Source organism: Marmota flaviventris, chromosome 18 (genome assembly GCF_047511675.1).
Source record: "Marmota flaviventris isolate mMarFla1 chromosome 18, mMarFla1.hap1, whole genome shotgun sequence".
Lineage (NCBI taxonomy): Eukaryota > Metazoa > Chordata > Mammalia > Rodentia > Sciuridae > Marmota > Marmota flaviventris.
Window position 1 is genome coordinate 54,184,228 of NC_092515.1, and position 26,666 is coordinate 54,210,893.

Below are 26,666 nucleotides of genomic sequence, written 5' to 3' on the forward strand. Positions count from 1 at the left end.
GTATGTTGGGCACTTTATACATGTTTGAAACAAGCATTGAGGAGGAATCAGCAATTAGTAGATACCTGGTGTATGTGTGTAGCAAAAAGGAGACCTCTGACTGGATGCTGGTGGATGAGCTGAGCATTGAACCCTCTCCTCACCCAATAGTGCAGCCGAGCTCATACCTCGCTCCACGAAGATGTGACCCATTGCAGCCGGTTGTTTTTGGGACATCGTCCTAGCACACAGCCCTCCTGCACCTCGGGTCTGGGGATGCTGGCGCACAGGCTCTCGGGGAGGGTCTCTGCATCAGAGCTCTTACAGAGGAGTTCACGTCTCCGCACTCCTCGTCCACAGGTCTTGGAACACTTGAGAAGAAGAAAAAGTGCTATTGGCATGCTATTTTAGTAAATGCTTTTCATTTGAGTTAATTTCACACTGAAGAAGTGTTTGCAAGATTATTTGTAAGTGTTTGAGCAAAATTCCCAATAAAGTCCTTTGCAGCAGGCGAAACCCACCTAGGGGCCCAGGGAAGACTACGTAACTTGCCATGATTAGCTTTGCCTTCAACCTGCCGAATATCTAATGGCTGCTGGTGACCCCAGGTCTGAAGATGAGTTACATTCATCACACAGCCCAGTATACTAGAAAAGGGCACCTATCCATTGGGATAATTGTATGTGTCTGTTACAAGGTGTAGTGGACCTGGGTGCTTGACCAAAGAGGATCACTTGTGACTCTAACAAGAAGAGTAACAGCAGAAATGTGTGCAGACAGACAGATAGACTATAGGTGTGTGCTACATCAACAGTAGTCAGGTGTCAGAGAAAGGGGGCACAAGGGACTAGGTTCTTATCCCTGACAACTGTGCCTTCTGGGTATTGTCCTAACTTTGGGGGAGACTACTAAGAACTCATAAAAGACCTGAGTAAATCTGCATAATACAAAGCTTCAGATGGGCAAATTACTCTTTCACTCTTACTCTCAACCTTCAAAAGAATTATTCAAAAGCATCTCCTTGCTTTCAGGGGAATAGTTATAAACTTGTCAAAGTCACTTAAAAGGTCACTGGCTCCAGGCTTGTCCTCAAGGAATGTGTCACCATCTTGGCCCCTACCATCTTATCTTTCTCTCAGAAGGACCATATGCCACAGCAGCCTCTCTTTTTTACCTGGGTTTCTTAACTATTCACAATCAGCAGGGTGCATTCGCAGCTTGCTCAGAGGACCAGTGTGAATTCTCACTCTTCACATTCTTAAAGGAGATGACAATGACATCAGGGAGAATCCCTTCCATGTAATGATGTAATTTAGCACCCAACAACAGAGCCTGTATCACACAACATTCTGACAACTTTAGGACCCAATCACTGTCACTCTTTTTTTTACAAAAGAAGTATCTAAGAATCCAAGAGTAGAGCATCCTGTCTAAGATAATCACACAGTTGCCAAGGAAAAGAGATCAGTGGACAAGTGGGTCTGAAGCCAGACCAGGGGGTGAACCATGGCATGTATCACTGCTCTGTCACAAAATATCTAAATGGTTAATTCTTTTTTTAAAAAAATTCTAATTTTATGTTTGCAATTCTATTTCAGAATGGCCAAATATGCGACCTGTTGCTCATGCAAGAACAGGTTGTGATACATTCTGAAGGATCTCTTTTATATTAGTTATGAGCAAGTTCTCGAAGAGACACATTTGGTTCTAGTAATCAAAATTTCACAAAAGAAATAATTTCCATGTGACATTTGGGGCAAACTCCATGAACTAACATGTTTTTCATCAGGGCCATTTGAAATTCACCAGTCTCCATTATCCATGACTACCATACATATTGGCTAAAACAGTCCTCTGAATTCTCCCTTTGTAAATTATAATTCCCAACTGGAAAGAAAGAGAACAGACTCAACATCGTATACTATATACATTTACCCTTTTTTACATTTAAAAATGAATGTGTTCTCACATAAAGTACCCCAAAGCATGCTCAAAGACATTCTTTCCCACCCCTGGATTCTTAATCTAATAGATATACCCCAACATGGGGAAAAAAAGTCATCCTCTGCCTTCTTCTGGGAAAGTGGCACTGTACTGCTGAACTTCAGAAATCAGCCCTCTGCATGACACAAGGGACTGCTGCCACCGGGCTTACAGTGCAAGTGACCATTCCCCTGCAGCTTTGAGCTCTTCTCTAAAGTTTGATTGCCATCTATGGATTAGCAGAGGATGAACCATCACCTGTAAGGGGTGGTAAGGCAGAGGTCCTGAAGGAGGGAGACCTCTGACACTTAGTCTTTGTGGAAGACACAAAGCATCATAGACATCCGCCTCTGTGCACTAGATGCCAGCAGCCTGTGTCCTAGGGACAAGCCTTCCCTCCGTGGAGAGCCTCTCCTTGAGAGGGAAATTTTGAGTGGTGAATGACAGTTCAATGTCTCCTTCAACTTATTACTTAAGCCTTTCTCTGGGAGTTTGTGACAGTAGCAAACTTGACGCCCAGATCCTTTTAATTTGTTTTAACTCTCTCCCTTTTCCACAAAGTGAGAGTTAAATATTTTTTGCTATGGCTCACTCTTTGCACTTGTATACTTCCATTTGCTTTGGAGAACTCAGTTGCCAGGTCTATGTACCAATTTCTCGCTACACTTAGGCATACCTAAATGGCCCCCACATGATTTTATAAACCACTAAGGAATATTCTAAGCTCTGGGATAGGGGATCTCAAACTTCAGGTCCCTTTGGAATCACTCAAGAACAATAGCTAAAATGAAGATTCCCAGGTCCCCACGGTGTTAATCCAGCCTGATTCCCATGAAGATGTAAACAGCTGAGCACCCCTGGACAAAGACACCTGCATGTTCACCTTCATCTTGAGTGGGGACCAAGACCCGTGACTCCAAGTCTGACCCCATTACCTGTGACCAAGGCCCAAGGCTCCATTCTGGAGGGCAGGCGTGGCTGTTGCAGACTTGGACCTGGGTGGGCGTGCTCACCGGGCAGAGAGAGTGCAGCACCGCCTCCTCCTTCTGGAAGGGCTTCTTCTGCACGCACCGCACCTTCCGGCTCTGCTGGCCCCCCGCACATGACTTGCTGCACGCGCTCCATTCACCTGGCAGCCAACTTTCAGCGAAAATCAAAATTACTTTCAGTGAAGACTTAGTATTGTGACCGCTAAGGCATTTACTGTAACAGAATAAGCAGCTGGTGAATACCTTAGATCCATTTTAAAACCAATGAGGGCAATCTGTACTAATTCTGAATCATATGCTAAGGTGACTCAGATATAAGGAAGCACCACATGGTTCTAGGAAAAATATTTCTTCTGCAGGGGAAGAAATACACGCCATTTTAATATCTGAGCAATTCACTCAGCCAAATTTATTAGGATCTTAACTATGTGTCAGAGCCTCTTCTAGGCATGGGGGTTGGAAAAACGAATGAGGCAGGTCCTTTCCATGAAGGAGCCTTCAACCCAGTGCAGAGGTGGGTGTGTGAGCAGAGGGGACTTTCTGATACGTGCTGCCATGGGAATTAACACAAAGCACAATCACAAGTGGGCAGTTCCCCAAACTACTACTTTGATTATTCTTAAAGCTTACAATTACTTAGAGATCTAACCTCACATTAATGATTGACAGACCAGTTCTTTTACAACTATCTAAGGCTTGGTGTATGTTGGAATGCCCATCAATGGAAACTAATCATGCTTTCCAGCAACCACTTTTGAATAATTGAACTTGTATGATTTTCAGGGAAAGCATAAAATAGATACTCCAGATAGGCTGTTATGCACTTGAATCACAGCAGCAATGTCTAAAGCTGATCTTAGATTCTAAATATCGTTTTAGATAAGACCAAATATGTTTTTTAATACTTTTGAAATTCTGTCACTTTCTCTAGTCTCATAATATCTTCCTCTGGTTTCTCCTAAAAGCTTGATGTGTGACATTAAAGACCTTTAATCTACACCATTAAGCAAATAAATTCTAGGAATATGAAATTCTAGGAATATCACATAATCCATAGTATCTTATTTAAAGAAAGATGATATCCAACAAAATATTCTTCCTATTTATACAATTATTTGTGTCTTATAACAAGATATAAATAAAACATTATGAAATTATTTGTTTCAACATTCACTTCTGAAATGGTATTTTTTTCCTACTAAACTCAACTTTCTTCTATGGGATTAATGTGATGGGTTTGCAAAGACTCTAGAAATAACACAGACTTCTGCACGGCATAGGGGCTTTTCCACAGTGAGCCCAGCTAATTCTCCACCTTGCCCCAGCCACCTGCACCTTCAAGCCCAGACCCATCATACTTTACTTCCTACACACATTTCGTAGCACACCACACTGCATCTCAATTACTTCTTCACACACCCATCTCTTCCCTTCCACTGTCGATTCACGGACTGCAGAAGCCACACACTACTCATCTCCATACCACAGTTCTCAGGGGCTTCGCATACAGCCAGTGTTTATGGCATGTTTGTTATGTGTGAAAGTAACAGAGTAAACCTTTGTCCTTCTACTTCTCAGGTCTAGGCATCTAAACCCTTATTCCTAGTGGGGAAGAATAGTCCCTGGGAGGATCCTTTATCCCAGAAGAAAATACCAACAGATAATAAGGTAGAGAAAAAAGGGAGGACAAGTCCCATCCGCACACCACCTCCTCTCTACAGAACCTGCAGGGACTGTTCTGCTCTTAGCAGTGAGCATGTCCCTCACAGGATATCATGTCTGCACGAAGTCATCAGGGAGGTTCTAGAAGGCAGGCATGACCTTGGTGTGGCTTTACGTGCACATACAGGAAAAAGAGGTCTCTTTCTTTGGTTGGCTGGAATAATAAATGATGGGGAGGAGGTTTCAAATGAACCAATTTGCCAGTTGAGTGTTCTGCTTCTCCCTATATGTCCACAGACGCAGACTAGAGCACACAGCATCATCTCCACCACCACCTCAAGAGGTTACTCCACAAGGGTCAAGAGCACTTTCTGATAACCACATGTGAGAGCCTCCGGGGGATTTCTTAGGCTCAGTTATTTCTTAGCCAAAGAGGAAAATCCATAGAAGTCCCCTGCCCAGTTTCTTTCTCCTTTTTGTGTTCATGATACAGCTGGTTCTAGACCCTAAGAGAAAAACTGGGTTAACAGTTGGGCATATGGGATTGGTGGGTAGCTGAAACCCCAAACGATTTTGACAAATGCACCACTAGTTCCGAGGAAAAGACACACAGATCCATATATAAAAAGATCACGCCATATGATTGCATCACCCAACACCACACACTGCTTATTAAGAGGACCTGAAGCACTGGTGACTGCGCCATGGCTTTAGAAGAAACTGTCCATTTATATAAATATATTTGGCAGAAGATAAATCGCATTAGACTCTAGTTGCCTGGGAAGCTTACTTAAAATTAGTGTTCAAACAATGGTGTGGCAAAAATCAATCAAAGAACAAACCCACCGAGCTCCCCACGGGGACCATCATTGAGGGGGCATCACCACTTGGCTTTGCCTTTTTGTGTCTTGCTACTATGTAATTTGCATTTGGGGTTTCTCGGTCTGCACAACAGTATGATTTTTAAATTCTTGGATGACTTATATAAAAGTTAAGCATACAACCACATGTACATTTTACTAATATAGAATTGTGTGTTATTTAAATATCTGTTTGATTCAGTTTTGAGAAGTGGAGTTTCTATTTAAAAGTTAAAAATAAAAAAGACATTTTCACATCCCAAGATAACATTGCTCAAGTCAACTGAGTGGTCTAATGCAGATTAAGATTTTTACTTTTCAAGTCATAATGCAGCCCTACCTTTTTAAAGTTTATTTTAGTGCATAATAGATATAAATAATATCTGAGTTCATTTTGACATTTTCATAAATCCATATAATGTAATTTCTCCATTTCAATCCCTAACATGACCTCCTTCTTTCCCTCCTGCCTCCCTCCCCTGATGCCCTCTCTCTACTCTATTGATTTTTCTATTTATTTATTTATTCCATTTTAATTGATACATTAATAGTTATATATAAAATTGGGATACTCTGTGGTATAGTCACGCACACACCTTCTAGAATTCATTCCCCAGTTCAACCATCTTTTCTTTCTAAATTTATTTTAGAGATTGCATCTACTTTTCAATCTCTCTCAATTAGAAGCATTGACAGCAGGCTTTGCAGCATCTCACACCAGCAGCAAAGGCCTTCACACACAAGTATGAACAGAAAGACATGACCACATGACTTACTAGGCCGGGCAGGAGAAAGCATTGCATATTTTGGGTTCAGTTGCTGGCTTGGTTCTTATATTGCAGAAGGAGGAATTGACTTGAGTATTTTGATCTCGTAAGCAAATGGCCTTTACACTGATATAACCTAATAAGACATCAGAAGGAACAAGAGTGAAAATAACAGATAATTAACGAGTTCAACTTGCTTTCCAAACTTAGCTTTGGATTTACCAGTGTTCTGATAACTCTATTTAGGGAACAGAATCCAAAAATATTTTGTAAAAACACCTCCCTTTGATATGACTGCAACTAACTTGAATTCCACTTATCTCCAAGATAATAAATTTTAATCATCGAATGTGTAGATTTTTACTTTTCAAGACTATGTAGATTTCAGCATCATAAAGCGATAAATACAACTTTTTGGAAAGAGCAACCATAAAAGGAAACACCTCAGCAAGCTTTAACACATCTAATGGAAAATGTTCTTCATAGAAAACCCACTAATGAATTATGTATGAAAAGGCTAAGATTCTGCTTTGTCATGAAGCATCTTGTATTTTCTTACTGAATACATATCATGCTGCAAAACTTGGAACTCTGAATGTGCATTCCTGCCATCAGCTGGAACTGTGGGCTTGTGGAGTGGCATCTGACTGCCTTGCTTTGATTGTTCATTTCAGGACTTTGTATTGGAGACTTTTGTGTGTGTATGAATTACTACATTTTTAAGCTCCTCTAGTAAGAAAGCTGCTTCCCCTTTGAATTGTGCTTCTTTTTTTTTTTTTTTTAATTTATGTGATAATTTCCCTTAAATGGATTCAGAGAAGCAAATTAAATGTCCCTCCTGCTATGATGATTGGCACTCAGTCCAGCCACTTGGGTGCAAGCAGGTTTGCTTTAAAGAGGCAGGGATCACAACTACATTGAGATTCCCAGAAATTACTGGTATACTTCCATAGAATTTATTCATCTGGAGCCACCTTCTCTTATGCCCAGGGCTTATACCACAGTCTATGAACTGCATGAAGACCTTGCTAAATTGAGGCAAGCAGGGAGTTCCCCAGGCACTTCTCCTGCAACCGCATCATGCTTGGATTTATTCCTTGTGAACTAAAAATGGATCAACTCTGTCTCTTTCCCAAGATGCTATGCTCTCCCTGGAATAGCAAGAAGCCATTAGAAAAGTTCTTAAAGCACATCTGATATTTGAGAAATTGCTCACAATCTGAGACTAAGGGAAAAAGGAGCAGAGTGCAAAGATCTGTGTACAGTATAGCTGTTCAGTAAGAAAGAATACAAAATGACATTTATGCCACATGGCTGAGACTGTCAAACCTATGAGTGTTTTCATATGTTAAAAATAGAATGATAGAAAGTATCAATGTTGCCTACTGTTGATGAAAGAATTCTGGAGGATTCTTTCTTTCTAGCAGATTGCAATTGAAATATTTATTAACAAAGATGTATTATCTGGTGATTATTTTCTACATGCATTTAAAAAATATTTTCTTGTATTTTGTTAATTAGCAAGGCTGCCTAAAGACAAGCCTCATAGACACAAGAATTTCTTCATTTTCTGTATCTTTGCTTTATCCTTGATTCAAAGAGACCTTGCTTTGCTGAGTGGGATGGGCCCAGGAGGAAGACCTGCTGTCACCCAGTGCTCCTGATAGTAGGAAATCATGCTTTGGTTTCATGGACATGTTTATGAGTATGAACTTTCAGTCTTTCTCCCAAAGGAGCAAGTATGACAATTACTGACACCTAAAAATATGTGACATTTCTGGCATCTATATAAAATTCTTTCCTTGTCCATGTTAAGTGGATGGTTGCCGTTCTTTCCTGGCACAGGTTATTTCCTGGATTGAACCCGCTTCTCTCCTGAAAGAGACTTTGTTGACCTTACTATGCCTTTACGCATGGGGTGACACAATATTCACATTTCAGATGGTCATCCTAAATTTGCCTGGTATGTTCTCACTTGTCTTGATCCCACTGTCTATGAGCCCAGTGAGATGTCAGTAACGAGAGAAAGCAGGAAAGTCAGGATTAGGAGAAAGTGAACTGTGTATGTGTATGTGTATGTATGTATGTATGTATATATATATATATATATATATATGCTTGTATTTATAAACAAATGTATTTCATACATTTCCCCTCATAAGTTTCAAGCATGTAATTTTTGAGCTTTGGTGGTGATCGATTTGAACTTTGTGAGCATTTGTTCTTTTCTACATCGGAAATTTCTCCAATAGTACAATATTTATGTTTCACAGTGATGGTTCCCCTGGAAGACAGTTGTTGGGTGACTTATTTAAACCAGGCATTGTTAAAGAGTCTTGGAGAGAAGCACCCGGTTCTCAGAGGAGACAGGCTTGGAAGATGGAATTAGGAAGTGGTCTACCTCCACCGCAGGAGACGGAACAATCCGACGGCACCGTACTCCAGGTGTGCTGGTGTCTTTTTGTGGCTGGCTGAGTTCCATTTGCGGCCTTGGGAAGTGCATACTTCCAAGCTATCCCTGGGTTTTTGCCTTGCATCAGAATCTGGGGACAGTGTGAGATAAAAATCAGAGGTCAAAATACAAGTCAGACCCTGGCATTCCAGAAATCTCGCTAAACATCTTAAAGCTATTTGCAAGTCATTTTGAGCTTAAAGTCAATTTGCTTCATTGTTCCCAAGAATGTTTTATGTCGATTTAAAGGTTTCCCTTTAAAATACGATCTTTCATAAAATCAAACTATGATTTAGATAGATGCTAATATTCAAAGCACAATTTGCTGTTTACCATAAGTGCACAATCTTTAACTCCAGGTATACTAATTGATAAAAAAATGTATATATATAAACACACATACATACAGTTTTTACATTCAAATGAAGAAAAATTATAGAGTCAGGTTTCTACCCTACTTAAACTTGAAGGTCTGGCACGGTCCACATCTGCTCAGTGGTTCCCCACAGATGAGCAGGATGAAGTGGCACCGACACATATTCATTTTTATGATGTATCTTGGGATGTTAGTTATAAGCTCTTTCCTGACTGTCAGTAGCAGGTGAGCGCAGGAAAAGTACCCCCAAGCCTAAAGGATACCCCACTTAGAGTTGCCTAGCATCCACTCTAGAATCCAAATGGGTTTCCAAAAAGAACTTGCCCCCAAATATGTGTCTGTTAACTGTGTCCTAATCCCCGTAGGTACAGAAAAAAGAAAGCCAGAGTTGGTTTGGTAATATGTAGACTGGAATGGATTGAGTCTCAAAAACGCAAGGACTCGGGGTGAATCTGATCCCCTAAGGTCTGACTATGGGGATGAGAGCAATCTCTTTCAGGCACTTCTTGGGTGTCATATACTCTGAGGGACTTTTTCTATGCATTATCTCAAAACATTCCTCCAACAACTCTATAATGCAACTTCCCATTTTTCCACTGAATAAAATGAGGATATGTGCAAGATCACACAAGTCACTAGAGGATGAGCCTAAATAAAACCTCCCCAAAATGTGCCTCAACAATGCAATAGATCACCTTGGTTTTGATGTAGGCAAAAGCCCTTTTCTTGATGCCATTTTTTCTTAACTACTCCTTTCTTTTTCCTTCCAAGCTCAAAGCATGAATATAAATAACTACCTTTCTCCAGCTCCATCAGTCTTGTGGAAGATACTTTACCACCAGAACTGGGCATTCATGCCCAAGAGGCAAAGCCTATTACGAGTTAAAAATAGGAACCTCTGGCTCTATCTCCGTCTGGTGGGATCCCACCTCAATTAAAGTTGGTTGGGTGGTGGCTTTTCAAGGACCTCCACTGTACCAGTTTACTTTTTAGGATGCCACCAAATGATTTCCACTTTGCTATTAGCTTAAGAGTTTCCAGGAACATTATGGTTGATACTTAAGATTCCATGGTGTGGACATCACTTGTAAGGCAACAAAACAAATCCTAGGTGCCACCCAGAAACAACCAACATGTTAATTGATGGACCTGTGTTTCCCTCACCCCAATTGAAACAAAATCTAAAACCACACAAGAGGTGGCACCATTAAAAAGAACAATGTCCGATACTCACCAGCTGCCCATGAAAATCTTTTAAAAATCCCTGGGGTCTTTTAGTTTTGAAGAACTTTATAATCTTTGCTCTTCCTATTTTTGCAGCTAAGCCATACAGTTGTTCTTGGAATCATGTGTTCGACTTGCATTCACACAACTTGAATAAATAATGAGCTTCCCTTATCCAGCATTTCTAGGGTTTCTGTTAATGTTTTCATGTGGTATAAATGCACGCACTTTAGAGTTTTATTCACCCTCAAAGTAGCATTGGGGGCATTCAGAAGATAATCCTGGTGCTCCCTGATATTTCAACTCAATTTCTCCTTCATGAAAGTATATTCCAAATCTGATACTTATGGTTGTCATTTTCTTTGTGCAACAAAAATGCAGAGATCTTGTAGAGAAGAAAATAATGTGGTGTATCACATCTACATATAGGGCAATAAAATGCAGGCGAGTTGTGTGAGACCAACAGAAAGCCATGTACCCTGAGGCAGGACCATGCTACTCTGCAGTGGAACCACATCACACATGGACATACAGGAGAGAAAGTGTCAGCACTGCATAGAAAGAATTTTACTTACCCATCTCCACTTTCTAGACCACCCAGGCCCCCAACCAAGCTATATTCTGGTTTCTACTGACATAGGGGGATGGATCCTCAATGGAAATGCAAAGAAACTATAAAAAAGGGAGTTCTTGCCTTTTGAGCTTCAGGGACTTAGATATTCTGGTGATTTACCAGAATATCTAAGTCCCTGAATGGCTTAGTGAAGTTTCAACAAGTACTTACAATATGTACTACTTCCACGTTTTAGAGCCTGAATACATGGCATGTGGTTTCACTGCAAAAACATGCTGTGAACATGTTGCAAGATGCATTTAAGAGAAAAATCAGACTGAAGATGAAAGCATCTGTTTGTTTCCCTTTATAACAAAAAAAATTCTCCAAGAGTTGTTTTTACTGTCTGCCTTCTCGTCTCCTCAACCACCTGTTATGATCTTCCTCTCAACCACATCACTGAAACTGCTCTTTCAAGGGCACCTTGTCATAACCAGGTAGTTGACAGTCCTTGTCTTACTCACCAATTACCAAGATTGGACACAGTTGATCACTTCCTTTTTTTTTCCTCTAACCACAAATCCCTACTTTTTACCCCTAACTTCACTTACCTTCATTACCAGTCTCATTTGCTGAATCCTCCTTATCTCTTCTCTATTCATTGTCAAAGTGACCTTCAAACTTCAATAAGTTTAAGTTAACCACATTTGGTTAATGGCCGCCATATTGGCTGCACAGCTGAATATGAACCTGGCCTCTAACCTCCCATTAACCTATTTGACTGCCTACCTGGCATCTGTTCCTGAATGTTTAAAAGGTACATCCAAGTCCAACACTGAAATCATCATCTCCTCTGGCCCCAGAAAGGCTGTTCCCTTCCTCAGTCTCCTCATCCATTAAATGACCGCCAATTCTTCTAAATGTTTAGGCCAATATGGAGTGTGACAGCCACCCTGGACTCTTCTCTGTTTTCTCATAACCCTCATTTAACAGGCCAGGACACGGGGTTATCTACACTTTCAAGACACTTCATATCACCTCTCCTATTACTGTCCCTATCCTGACCTAAGCCACCGTCATGTCTCCTCTGACTTCCACAGTCAGGGAACTAAAAATAGCACTCCAGGAAGGAAGGGAGGTGATATCCTCCAGTGGAGGAGATGGGGCAGGCCTGCGTGTAAGATCAATTCAGTGACAGTTAATTAACAGGTTCAAAGCATAGAGCTATAGAACCTGCGTGGGCTGGAAATCCAACACTTTTGTGAAGCTGCAGGGGAGCATTACAGGGACACCTGAAGTCACACAGCCACCTAAAGCAGCTTGGTTGCCATAAACAAACCATCTTGTTGATACTCTGGCCAAGAAGCTGCAAAGCAACCAAAAAAGAGCTTCTGTTTTCTCTGAAGCTTTCTATTCCCCACAAAGAACCATCAGATGGTGTTTCCCACCACCCTTTCCCCCAAATTAAAATGGAAATATGAAAGGAGCCTCAGGAAAATGAAATACTTGAGCTAAAAGTAAGAATAGCACTGAACAGAAAAATCTGAAGGCAACAGGGGGAATGAGTCCATTTCCTATTATCAAGGTTATAAGGCACCTATGTATCTAGCCAGAGCAAGATGAGAAACGACACAAGGTGCTGTAAATGTTCACAGGAACGGGCAACTTTAAATTATCAACTCATAAAACACGTGGTAGCTGGATGCCTGCGTGTGTGTGTGTGTGTTCCATTACAGCTTTATAGCCACTGGCATGTATAGCACATTTGCTATTCTTAAATATAACGGTGCCTTCAGTGAGTGCATTCGTAAATAAAAGCCACTCAGCTTTACAACATCAAGGGACTCAAGGCTTGACTTCAGAGTCTATGGAACTATCCATTCACAGGCAGAGCTGTGTGGTCATTTGGGCTCGGAGACAATATCTGTAAAGACCAGGAGCAAGCTCACTGGAGAATTTACTATGACATCAGTTCACCAAGGCCTCTTAAAGGAAGTCAGAGCTCAAGCAGATAGGCAAGGAGGCCAGATGTATAAAAGGTCTGAGCACATGCAATTATCACACAGTATTATTCTCTTCTCAGGACGAGTTCTCTTCTCTGCCCTTCTCCTTATTCTGTATTATTAAGGAGGAAGGACTAGGGACAGAACAGAGCAGTTGCCTGCTATCTTCTATGTCAGGCTTACAATCTCTGGGACACCGGCTGCCTGCCCAGCTGAAAAAAATCTCTGTGGGTCTCTCCTGTTCTCAGAGAGACATCATTTTATTAGAGAAATCAGTCTCACCCTCAGGAAAAATGACCAATCATTTATGGATCCAATGCAAAATGAAAATTCAAGACCTTTAGCAGAGCATTAAAGCAAATCTAGGGCCCTTCTGAGCACAAGGTCACCTGCGACTCTGTAGGTTCCAAGGCCACAAAACCAGTTCTACCAAACTTAGAATCTGGGATCTCCTCACGTGGATTTTGAGTCAATGAGTCATTTTTTTCAAATTCTAAATGACCCTTTGGTCTAATAATAACTTCTCCTTGCCTTCATGGATGGAGACCATATGCTCCAATTTGCTGGCCTGGTTTACACCTAAGTACATCAGTGTGACCATCGTTTTAACTACAGACAGCACCTGCACTGGGAACCAGGAGGAGCTAGCAGAGGTGTGCACTAGCACACGGCTGAGAGTCCAACTTCTAAGAGTTTTGGAGAATGCACCTCACACAGGACATAATTTGAAAATGAATACCCATCACCTATGAATATTTTTAAAGCCTTTAAGAGACCTTGTCAAGAGCACTCCGGGGTCCCAGGAGCACCCATCCTGCTGTCATGGCATGACGTCACAATGATGCCACTCTGACCATCCCAGGCTGCACGTCAGACTGTGTAGCCAAGCTGTTAAATGCACAAATCTGGAAAGACTGCCAGTGATTCAGTCTACTTAACTGGATTTAATCCAAAGAATTTTCCAGCCAACTGGCATTGGGTCTCTAATTTACAGCTGGCAAGTAACCTCCTTAAATGCTTCCAGGTCCTCAAAAGAACTGTTTAATGTCTACCTTTAACACACAAACCACCTGACTTCAGACACAACACTCAGCAGCTTTTGACCGCAGGGTGCAGAGTTATAAAATTTACAGCTTCTTAAGTTGGAAAACCACAGAGGAGGCTGGGATCTACCAACTGCCTTCTAAAGGAGGGGGGAGGCAGTGATGTCTTTTCTGCCTGGGGCACACAAATTTAAAACCCAGGACACTTGGAGTAATCTTGGGTAATTAACTTCTTTTTCTTTTGCTTCCACTTTTAATTTTATTTAATGCATGCTAGGAAAACCTGTTTTGTTTTGTTTTTTAAATCTTCCATAATATATTTTATTGCTTTAAAAATAACAAGAGCAATACTTATTGAAGGCTTCTTGTATGCCAGGCAAAGCATTGTAAAATACGTTCTCTTTTAAAATTGATATTGGTATTATAAAAAGGCTCTATTAATATTCTAGTAGAGTGTAGGTAAATAAACCAAAGCCCAAGGTCTCAGAGCTGGTAGGAAGCAGCACTGGATTCAGCTCCCTGGTGATATCTAACTACAAACCCTGACATCTTAATGCTCACAACAATGCCTCCCAAACACTGCGTTGGTGGCCAGGATTCTAATTTTAAATTTTAAACTGTATTAACTTTTGGAAAGAATTTTATCTCTGGGATTCAACAGCCAGCTAAAACATTACTTTGTGATATGGGAGTCAGCCCTGAAATTTTTACTTCTTGAACATGCTATTACCTAATTTAAACAGGATTCTTAATCTCCTCTATCCATTCCCCTCCCCCCCCCCCGCCTTTTTGTTTTATTTAATCGCTATTTGAACAATTGCAATATAACAGACTCTACTGGTTGGTCCTTCCTTGATCAGTCTCAAGATTGCGCCACCTTACATGTCACAAGGAGGAGCCGTTTTGCGGTGCCCAAATTCATGTCCCGTGAGGTTAAAAGGCATCCAGTTCTTTTTGCCTTCTTGCTTTTGCGAAGCTTGAAGAACGTGACCAGGTATCATCGTGGCTATTAGGTGTGAGTGAGTCGGCTTTGACAAGAGAGGGCAACAGAGACCCTGGCCGGGGACTTGGAAATGCGTCTGTGAGGCTGCTTCAAAGGTGTGGGCTGATGCACTGAAGCTCCCCCACGGCTCTAGGTCAGCTCATCAGCATTCCTCAAAGTGTAGCAAACAGAAATAAATAGCATCCTCCAGCCCAGCGCAGGGGTATCTGCCACAAATTCACCAGAGGCCCCTGCTTCAAACAGCAAACGGCCACCTCCAGACAGATGATGTGCGAGGCCAGAGGACCTGGGAATCGTCCTCTCGCATCTGAGTTTTATGTCATCTGTTCCGAATTAATTCTCCCCACCTCCTGGACTCTTTTGTGTTTCGCGTCCTCACTCAGGCCCCGCTGCTTGGCTAAACTCCTCTCCCTGCACTGATTTAATCTGGAGGTACATCGTCACTCATCCCCTTTACCCCGGGGAGGATTCAGCCGGCAGGGTCACGAGGAAGGGGCTGGACCAGAAGGTAATTAATACTTTGTCAACGGCGCTCACACACTATCATCTCATTGATCAATGTGCCTGTCCCCCTGGTCCCCCGCCACCCCATCATCATCTTTTGCCAAAGAGTGGAGGAAGTTGTTTATTATAGTAATTTTCTTTAGATGTCTTTTCCTGCCTCGAAACTAGCCTGGGGTTAACCTATTTCTCACTTACTGTCCTTGGGACAGCCCCGGCGTGTTTCAGCTGCAGGATTCTCCCTCGGTGCACGATCAAATACGAAGGGGCTTTCGAAGAGTTAATGACTCCCTTCTGCTGCTTAACAAGGTGGAATTAAAAAAAAATGGGGGGGGGGTGGCAAATAAAGGAGAACCTTTTAAAGACATTTTTAAAAAGCATCACTGTAAAAACACGGAGGATCAGATTTCAGCTGCAGACTAGCAACGTGTGTTGTCATGTCATCCTCAGGTGGGGATGAAGTCACTTAATAATGAAACACTCACAGAGGAGCTCCTCACGTCCCCTCCAGCTGCTTGACACTTTGATAGAGAAGATGACTCACTCGCTGTTGTGTGTGCATGTGTATGAGACAGAGGGACCGACACGGATGGAGGGTGGAGGAGAGGTGGCAAGAAAGCTGGTCTTCAGACACTTCGAAACCATGTGTCATCTCTAAAGGGACACCTTAGCTGATCTCAAAATATAAGACGTTTTGCATGAGAATCCTTAGTGCCAAGGCCTAAAATTGTGTATAGTGAACAACCTTTTCCACAGTGCTTAAACAAAGCACAAAGGGAGTGACCTTAAATTCCCTCCATGTAAACCTCAAAATGGAAAAATGCTAAGTTTTAGCCCCACACACAAAGCCCAGCATGTATGTCTACTTCAGAAAAAAATGAGTATTTGCAACCAAGTCGTTTATATTTCAACTCTGGTTCTCAGTGTGCACACTTCCACCACTTAAAAATGTAACTCTAAAGCCTTGTTTCCCCAGTACACACTAGGCTAGGCTTTTGGGGAGTGCAGAATTAACACACATTAATTCTTGTTCCCAAGCCCAATAAAATAAACATAGTACAGGAACTTCTGACCCATAATATCCTAAACACTATCAAAATATAAGCTCACTTATTAATCTTTCAGATGACTAACACTTAGATATTTTTTAAGTCCAATTAGATTTTTTTTAATCTTTATGCCAGACTTCTGTTGTAGAGAATAAGTCGAAATAGATGGAAATTGTCTAGTTTGTGAAAATCGTATCTACAGAGATCTCAGAGAGCATATAGTTGCCAAATTAATGTTTATTTCTTCTTGTGCTGGAGCATGTGTGTATGTGACTCGTTTTTTCCCTGAGCAATGAAGAAATGTGTCATTTATACGTACGTGTGTGTACATTTCAAAATAGAAATGTGATTGATGGGCTTAAATAATGCCTAAAAATTCTAGGGCCTAAAACAATCAGACAAATCCTTGATTACCCTGAGGAATGTCCCCTGGCCACCGAGAAAATCAGTGAGGTCAGCACTGTTTAAACTGACATCACCTGCTGCCAGGGTTGAGTCCATCAGCGCAAGAGCCCAGGGAGAAGGACTGTCTCTAATAGAGACCGCATTATAAAGTCAGACTGGCTCGTGACTTAGGGATAAAAGTGAAAGTCTGTTTCCCATTTCATTTAAACATTGAGCTTAGACATCCTATAAAGTTTTGACATATAAAAATAACCAGAAGCAGAAGATAACTTTTATTTGGTGTCAGGCCATGCCCTTATGTCTTGGGGTTACCTGACAGCAGTCAATTACTCCCAGGATTGCATTACTCTGCTCTGCACTGAAAACACCCAGGAGTATGTGTAATGATCTGGTGAACCCACCATCCCAGGAAGGCAAAACCGCCTCTCGGATTGAGGTGAGCCTTCTGTGAACCAGCAGGTCGGCAGCCTCCTGTGGGGGAATTATTCACACGGACCGGGCAAGGCGAATATTTTCAGGAAACACACCAATTCCTCAAATGCATTGAAGGGGATCCAGTTTCATTACTTTACACATGCTCTTCACTGTACTTAACTTTAAACTGTATGGTTCTGAGGCCAGTCCTAAGAAATGATAAAACACAGTGGTTTTTAAAACATGTACTGTAGACATCCAGGGATCTTCAGAGGACACAAGTTCTGGTCCCTTGGCTCCCAACTTTCACAGCAGAAGTTCTCCTCTCATTTATTTATTTATTTAGCCTCAATGTAAGATTTTTCAATTTGAAAGAAGGTTTCACTTTTTTTTTTTTTGGCACCAGCAATTGAACCCAGGGGGAACTTAACCACTCCCTGAGCCACATCCTCAGCCCTTTTATATATTTTATTTAGAGACAAGTTCTCACTAAATTGCTTAGGGCCTCACTAAGTTGCTGAGGCTGGTCTTGAACTTGCAATCCTCCTGCCTCAGTCTCCTGAGCTGCTGGGATTACAGGTGTGCGCCACTATACCCAGCAAGGTTTCACTTTTTAAGTGAATACATTTGATCACTGGGAGTCATTTACTGTGTGTGCATGTGTGTTCTGTAATGTTCTAGATACTATGTTGTCTGTGAAAGCTACAATGAAGCCATTGTCTAATAACACAGGGTTACTGGTACCACACCACTACAGGACACAGTGGAAGGCTTCTGGTCATCCCGAAGAAGTCACTTCCCAAATGAGAGACGGAGGACCCAAGTAATCTATGTGATTCATCCAAACCCACACAGTGGCTGTGAGTCACATTGCCAATTATGGTCCCTGTCTAACCCACTATGCTTCCAGAAAGAATAGGGCCCATGTACCAAGGTTGGCTCTGAACCTACTTTAGACTTGAGACCATAAAGTTTGACTGCCAGGATTTGTATCTTAACCATTGGTACTTCTTATCTGGCACAGGTCTGTCCAATGGGTACCCCACTTCTGGTTCATTTCTTTTTATCAGACATCAAGAGGAACAAGAGAAGAAAATTTCTTTGATATTAATTACTAAATCAATAAGTCTTGAGGTAGTTGAAAATAGAAATTAGCTAAGATAATGGGAGGATATGCTGCCGCCCATATAAGTGAAAGAGGAGTCTGACCCTCACAGTGGAACCCTTGTGTGCCTTGGCAAACACTCTGGTGCTGAATTTTACACTATAATGAGAACTTAGTGAATATGCAGTAATTTTAAGTGGCCAAAGAGAAAGTGCTTTTGTTTGTAGACTTATACTTTGTGTGGATGGAATAGCATTTTCCATTTTGGTAAGTTCCCACACTCTGATTTCAGCGTCCCACAGGATTGTAAAACATATTCGACATTTTTTATATTGGAGTGAGCGTTTTTTTGGCTCCCAAAGTATTCATTTTGGTTCAATTGATAGTTGCTGTATGGAGAGGCATATGAACTTTATTTAACTTCCTTTAAAGAATCAAGTCATGGGTCACTTGGATATCAAGATATGGTCTAGTTTTGGAAAAATGCAATTCATTACTTATTGTAATTTTAAGTTTCTGAAGTAACTATGCTCTATCAACTTTGGAGAGATATAAGCATGTGATTAAAACTGACCAGAAATTTGATGTTCTCCTGAGAATAATAAAGTATAATTTAAATATTAAAGCTATTAACCCAAATGCTTTTAAAAGATAAAATAGACATAATACGAGGTTACTGGAGTTGATTTTTTTTTAACCTTCAAATGTACTTGTAACTTTTGAATGAAACCATAAATCCTTTAAAAATACAAATAAGGCATGTCTAATTAATCATGCAAGTTTCTACCCACATAGTTTTCTGACAGTTCACATTTCAAGGACACTCATTTAAGCTTTCATTGAATCTGAATGAGCACATAAAAGACTTTGGAAAACAATAGCCAAGCAGATGTGACCTTACTCCCCCACAGTGAAACTAAAATTCTATATTATTACAGATATTATTCTAGCTCGCTCTTCTTGTATTTACGTACAGTAAAATATATATATATGTCTGAGCCGGGTGTACTGGCCCATACCTGTAATCCCAGTGGCTCAGGAGGCTAAGGCAGGAGAATGGCAAGTTCAAGGCCAGCCTCAGCAACTTAGTGAGTTCCTAAACAACTTAATGAGACTCTGTCTCTAAATGAAAAATAAAAAGGGCTGGGGATGAGATCTTGCACCCAGGGAACAACTCAAAGGTTCAGCTTTTCTCAGGGCTAAATGTGCAGCCGAACAATGCTCGGAGCTGCGCTTAAAGAAGGCACAAAGAGGCTCAGCCCCAAGCTGGGATACCCCCAGTGACAACAAGTCAGTTGTTGAATTTGGTCCACACAGGCAACAAGGGGACATTTTGGGTTTTAAAGATGAAAGTAAGGAGCTCAGTCACCCTGCTTGGCACGCACCATCATTTCTTGTCTTATTTTCTGTTGTGTTTTTTTTGTTTCTGCAGAGAATATATGTTTAACAGCAAAGCTTAGATTACAAACAGAGCTGGGGAACACGGGAAGGGTTTTGTGTTTATGAACAAAACCAGAGAGATAAACTATAAAAAAATGGCTGCTTGTCACAAAGTTGCAGAAAACCTATTCCTCATCAGGAGTGATTGCACTTTGTCCTGATTGCCGGTGGCAGAGGCCGTGAGAGGCTTCTAGCCCCGCTTCCTGAGTCAGGATTTTTTTTTTTTTAAATTTCTCCCACCACCCCCCAGCCCCAGAACTCAGTCTGTGTACATTTGCTTAGTGATAGATCAAAGACCTCTTGGCACCACCAGGGAAGCCGTGTGGCTCTGACACTGATGCCTTTCAAGCTAAATGCATTTCTCAGAAGGGAAAGAAATTTGCTGTTCAGATGCTTGATTAAAAAAAGAGAGAAGGGGGGGGGAAAGACCCCAGAAAATTTTTTTTAAAAATATCAACAAATCTTTAACTGGGGAGTCAAATCTTATGCCTTTGGTTTAATTAAAGTGTAATTTTAAGGGCCAGAGTCCTTCTTGTACCCCACATTACTCTGGCCTTAGTCCACTATGATTTGGAATTCCTGCTCCCTCCCTGTCAAATGAAGAAGTGGGAGGGACAGAAGAGTACCCTCAGTGACAACCTCTGATCAGTGTAGAGAGATCTTCAGGGATCTTCTACCACGCAGGCTAAAGCCCCAGGACCTAGTATCTCGAGTCTGGAGGACCATGGTAACTCATGATCATGGTCCACAGCTGCATTTGCAAACTCAGACATTTGCTGGGTCCAAAAATTTTCCTTAAGACATTTAGAAATCCATTTTTTTTTTTTCCAAAAAATTGCCTGATATTAAAGCACTGGTATAATCTCATAGGATCTGGGAGCTCGATTGAGTCTGTGATCACCAGCTCCAGCTGGCTAACTATAGCCTGAGAGTTAGTTATAGATTTTTATTTGTGTTTAATATATATGTGATGTGCTCAGAGGCAAATAGTGATGATATTGCTAGACATTATATGCTCTGAGATTGGCAGGCCCTGAGCTTATCTTACATTATCCTTAATTAAGCATAAGGGCCATTTAGATATAATGCCACAGTATCAAGTGTTATTTGGTCCTTTTATAAAGGTGGACAGCACAGAGATTAAGAAACTTGCTGGGCTTACATTAGCTGCTCAGGGTTAAGGGTGGGGTCAAGGTGCTCTTAATCTTTGGGTCTAAAGTTACCTATGGATGAGTGTGTGTGTGTGTGTGTGTGTGTGTGTGAGAGTGTGAGAGTGATTTGCCTTCTACTCAGTTTCCAAGGTAAAGGCTTAAGGCTGGTGCTGTTCCATTCCTACCAGGTGGAGAGCGACCCTTCATGGGGCAGCCCTGTGCTCCAAAAGCAGCATCTCCAACCCTGTCAAGTATCCTTGACATTGTAGGGAAAGCGGGGGTTTTGAAATCTGAAGAACAGACCGCGTGGTCTTGCAACTGGGTATCCCTGGTTGCCTCTGGAGATCAGCGGACCACTTGGAATGTATACTGAAAAAATGACTTTGCACAGCTTTTGAGTACAGGACGCAGACACCGATTTCAAACATCTTAAAATCTGGAAGAAAACACGTGTAGTTGGAGCAGGAATAGAAAGACACCTAGGATGGTGGATCCACTCCTGTCTATGCACATGCAGGTGCAGGGGGGAAATGAACTATGAGAAGCCAAGGTGCTAAGAGATGGGCCTCTGCATACCAAGTCCCGCCATGCCCGTGAGGGTCCCATTCCCAGCTGAGCCCGGCTGCCACGCCAGGTGTACGTTCCCCTTCACTGGTGATGCCAACCAGGGTTCAGCAGTTTCCTTGCAAGAACTGTTCTTGGCAGTGGTGATTATTTGGCTACTCCCAAGAGGCAGCTTATCAAAGAAAACTGGAACCTAAGTGCTCCGCTCAGTTAATGAATGATACACGACTGTTACTTTAGGTGTTTTCAGGAACCAATTCATGCGTTCATTCCAAGGCTGCTTTGATGTACGGCAGACACATGGAGGACGTGTTATTGCTAGCTACTCTTGAATATCAAAGACACAGGTGGAATATAAAGTGGCCAGAACGGAACTTCTCCTCCCCAACCCTGTTTGCAGGCATCCTCCAGATCCGTGCAACTGGTCAGAGCTCCCACCAAAGTCTCAAGGAAGAAGCCCGAGACCATCCCTTCAACCCTCTCCCTGAGCTCACCGCCCACCCGTCCCTAGTAACCTTTCCAAGGACGTTCTGCTCTCAATTCAAAATAATCTACAAACAGGTCCACGTCCTCAGTTACGGTCTCAGTTTCAGCTTTGTGCGATTCTTTCCTGGAATTCTAGAAGAATCCATTTCTTTTATCCCTGACTCACTTGGTGCCCCTCCAGCCACCTACCTACAGAGCAGCCAGAGTGAGTTTTTGAAACCCTCACTTTGGTGAGATCCTGATCTTCTTAGCATGAAACACAAACTGCTGACCACAGATGAAATGTTCTCTGTGGCTCCCCTCTCACCCCCCACCCCACCCTGGGGCTCTCTCCCCACATTCCAGTTACATGGGACATTTTTTAAAGTTCTAAAACTTTAGCTCTCAACATGGGGTTATATATAATAGCTGTATCCTCCACCAGAATGTCCTGTACTCTGTCTGGCTTATTCTACGCATTAAAGTTTCATCCTAGAGAGCGTTTCTCCACCAGCTGCCGAATCCAAAGACAATCTCCATTTCCTTTTATTACCCTTATTCTCTTCCACAGGACTTACTGCCACCTATAACCCTGTGTCCATTTTTGTACTTACTTGTGTAACACTATACTGTACTTTCCCACACTCCAACCTTCAATAGCAGGGAGATTTAGTCTTCTTGGTGTTTTTTTCTTTTTTGGCACTAGGGAGTGGACCCAGGGGTACTTAACCATTGAAACACATCCCAGCCCATTTTTATTTCTTTTATTTTGGGACAGGTTTTCACTAAGTTGTTTAGGGTCTTATTAAGTTGCTGAGGCTGCCTTTTAACTCATGATCCTCCTGCCTCAGCCTCCCAAGCCACTGGGATTACAAGTGTGTACTACTGCACCTGTTATTTTTTCCTATCTGATCCACAATTATATGCCTGGTTTAATATCAATGCGGGACACAACAGAAGCCCAGGGCATCTGACACAGAGTGACTCAATGACTAATTCATGGGTATTTTCACTTTTCTGCTTTCTAACCTTCTAACAAATCTAATAATCCATTGGTGAAACTCCAAGATGTCATCTAAATTCTCCCCAGAGAACTCACACACGGCACCCAAACTTCCACATACAGGGTAAGAAACTTGTCTTCACTGCTTCACCCACTGAACTATCAAGAGCTGCAAAAAGCCACCATTAATGTCACAGTCACATGGTATTTGTTCAAAGAATTGTCCATCCTATGGTGCATGGAAGATATATGGGTACCTCTGATTAGACACAGAGAATCTGCCTCTAATAATTTGTTTTACTGATTACTTATCTCAACAAAACACCTGCAGCCATGAGTACACACAGGCTATAAGTCCCATGGAAGTGAGTACCATGACACTTTCCACAGTACCAAAGACACAGAAATTACAAATATGTTAACCGAATAAATTACTATACCTGAGCCATAGAGGAGGAAACAGAGAATTTTAAGCAAAAACCATTACACTAACTCCTGATAGCAATCCTCTTAATGTTCAACTTTTAGATCAAGCTTTATGTCTGAGTTGGGCAAGACACACGGTCATGTTCTCACTGTGCTGTGAAATCTGGGTGGCAGGCATTTCCAAACAGTACTGTCTATTTCTCACTGTATTTCCCACCTCTTGGATGCTTCTGTACCTCCCAGGGAGCATCCACAGCAGTTTTGTGTTGAGAAAAATCTTACTATGCCAGGTGGCTGAGCCATTCCAGCATCTTTGGTATAAAATAATGTCATGGGTAACAGAGTCAGAGTCAGAAAGACTTTAGTTCAAGCCTCATTCCTGCCACTTAGATGTTCAAAGAATTATCCATCTTAATTATCCATCCTGCCTAATCCAAAAACAATCTCCATCTCCTTTTCTTACCCTTATTTTTTTCCATAGGACTTATTGCCACCTATAACCACCTATAACATGATCTCTTTAAGGCTTAATGTTCTCATCTGTAAAATGGGGATTCATAAACTAATGCATGAGATTGATTAGCGTGATGCTCAAATACAAGGAGACATAGCTGCCTTTCTTCACACCCAATCCCATATTTTTCTGGCAAATCAGTGAGGTAAGTACTTTGGTTTGGCTAAGTGTCCCCCCCAAGGCCCACGTTACAGGCTTGGCCCTGGTGCATGCTATTGGGAAGTAGTGGAAACCAAGAGGTGAGACCTTGATTAGCATGATGCTCAAATACAAGGAGACATAGCTGCCTTTCTTCACACCCAATCCCATATTTTTCTGGCAAATCAGTGAGGTAAGTACTTTGGTTTGGCTAAGTGTCCCCCCAAGGCCCACGTTACAGGCTTGGCCCTGGTGCATGCTATTGGGAAGTAGTGGAAACCAAGAGGTGAGACCTAGTTGCAAGTCTTCCAGTCATTCATGGGCATGTCTCAAAGGGGATATTAGAACCAGAATCCTCTTCTTTCTCTCTCTTCTACCTCCTGGTGACTAGGAGGTGAGCAGTTCTACCATGCACTTACCATGAAGTACTGCATTACCACAGGCCCAAAAGTAAACAAGCCAAAGTAAACCTTTTCTCTTTATAAGTTGATTATCACAAGTATTTTGTTGCAATCATTGACTAAAACTCTTAGGTTTTCCACCCTCATTTTTCAAGTAAGAAACGGAAGCTCAGAATGACAAACATAAATGCCTTGTTTCCTAAGCATACATTATATGCAAATATCATTTCTATGCATGCTGAAGCAAATCACGTGCCTGAGGGAGCAAACCATCAGTCCCGTTTTCCCAATGGGAACAAAGGAAACTCAGAGACATGATGACATGGACTACATAAAACATAAAACAGAATCATTTTGCGGTCATTTGCAGACATGTTGGCTGGGTTTTTTACTGTCATTATTACCCATTAATAATGTATTCAAATTCTCTTGGTTCTTGGGAAATCACAACCTACAAAATTATGATGGTTTAGTATGACAAACTCTGTGGACACTCAAGCAAACATTTTCTCTATTATATAACTGCTCCTCCCAGGCTAGCTGACCTGTGTCTTGGATAACTACAATGAACCATCCAATTGACAGACACAGATCAAGGGGAATAATTTCAAAAGTATTCCTGCTGTACTCCTTGGAGTTCAGGAAAGCCAAGCATGATGGTGAGAGGCTGGCATATAAAATGGGAAAATCAACACATTCTCCTGGAAGTCCAATGACTTTTGTTCTCTTCTCCAAAATGGAATTGCTAAATGACATTTCCTCTTTGTGCTTTTTTTCCCTCCACAATAGTGGAGATTGTGTGCTTTCCCACTAAGCCATGTCCCCTGCACTCCCATCCCTTTTAAAAAATTCTTGAGACAGGGTCTTGCTAAATTGCTGAGGCTGGCCTAGAACTTGCTTCATTCACCTCCTAGAGTCACTAGGATTCCAGGCATGCACCACCATACCAGCTCCTCCTTGTACTTTGAAAGTTAGCCTATTAGGAAATAAAATTTGAAACAAAAGGATGGGAGTCCTTTGAGCTAGCTCAAATTAGAGTCTTCACTATAAATGCAGCTAGAAGAATTGAGAACTGAATCAGCAGAAGGGGCTTACTTCAAAGACCAGCGTCTCATTTGTGGGTCCTGGTGCATACAGACGTTCCGGCTGATTAAAGGAGCGCTGGTATTCAAATGTGGTCCCAGCAAAGGAGAAGTCCCCGGGCCAGTCAATGCTCCAGCCCCCTGTGAGGTAATACTTTTGACTGAGGCTTCGAACAGCAAGATAACTGGAGGACACCTGCAGCTCCTGGATCTCAATGCTTCGGGCTCCCGCTGGAATGACGACCACTGGGTAATATTCTAAATGGAAAGAAGAGAACATTTCTGTAGTCTACACTGCGCATTGGAGAAGGGCAGCTAGAAGCACCTGCAGAGGAGAGGTGTCCATCTTTATACCGCAGAGTTTTTGAATCATTAACTGATATTTGTTCCCATTCCTCAAAGTCAAAATGAAAAATTAACTCATTTTCAAGTGGTAGAAACATTAGAAGAAAATACATTTGGCTTTTTGAGTGTTTTACCAAGCGGGTGTTTGCAGTTGAGAGACACGTCCATCTGTTCCTAGCCCCCTGATGTGGATTAACAGGGTACTAACTGTAGGCTGATAGGGTGTGGCTGGAGGAAGTAAACCACTGGAGGTATGCCTTTGGGATTCACATTTTTGTCCCTGGTGAGCAGAGCTCTCTCTGCTTCTTGTTCGCCATGTCCTGAGCCGATTCCCCCCACCCCCTACACTTCCACCATGTTTTGCCTCACCTTGGGCCCTGAGTAATGGAGTTGGCTGACCGTGGACCAAACTTCTGAAACTACGAGCCAAAATAAACTTTTCTTCCTCTGAGTTGTTCTTGTCAGGTATTTTGGTCACAGTGACAGAGAGTTGACTGACACACCAACAAAGGCCACAAAACTCAAGAACACTCCTTGTTCTTTTTCATCTCACCAGAAGAAACCTAGTCATATATCCCTACCAGTGAGACTCAGAAAACAGGGATCAAAGGTTTACTTTTACTCAAGATGTTTAGATAATTGCTTTGAACATTCAGGTACCACTGTGAGCACAGGTCTTCTAGCGTTCACAGTAAGTTTCTTTGTTTAGCAAATGCTCGTGGGGGCTAGGATAAGCTGGTTGGCACATTTAAACTGCAGAGTGGGACGG

The 26,666-nt window shown here is 41.9% G+C and overlaps 1 protein-coding gene across 1 annotated transcript in view; it reads right to left on the minus strand.

Annotated features, from left to right (window-relative positions):
* Adamts18 (ADAM metallopeptidase with thrombospondin type 1 motif 18) overlaps nt 1-26,666 on the minus strand; it is a 135,693-nt gene that overhangs the window by 19,498 nt on the left and 89,529 nt on the right. The window contains exons 14-18 of the mRNA XM_071604334.1: nt 25,566-25,810; nt 8,642-8,783; nt 6,250-6,376; nt 2,898-3,102; nt 168-350 (exon numbers count right to left, since the gene is read on the minus strand). Coding sequence (XP_071460435.1) covers nt 168-350; nt 2,898-3,102; nt 6,250-6,376; nt 8,642-8,783; nt 25,566-25,810 — 902 coding nt within the window. The remainder of the gene's footprint in view (nt 1-167; nt 351-2,897; nt 3,103-6,249; nt 6,377-8,641; nt 8,784-25,565; nt 25,811-26,666) is intronic.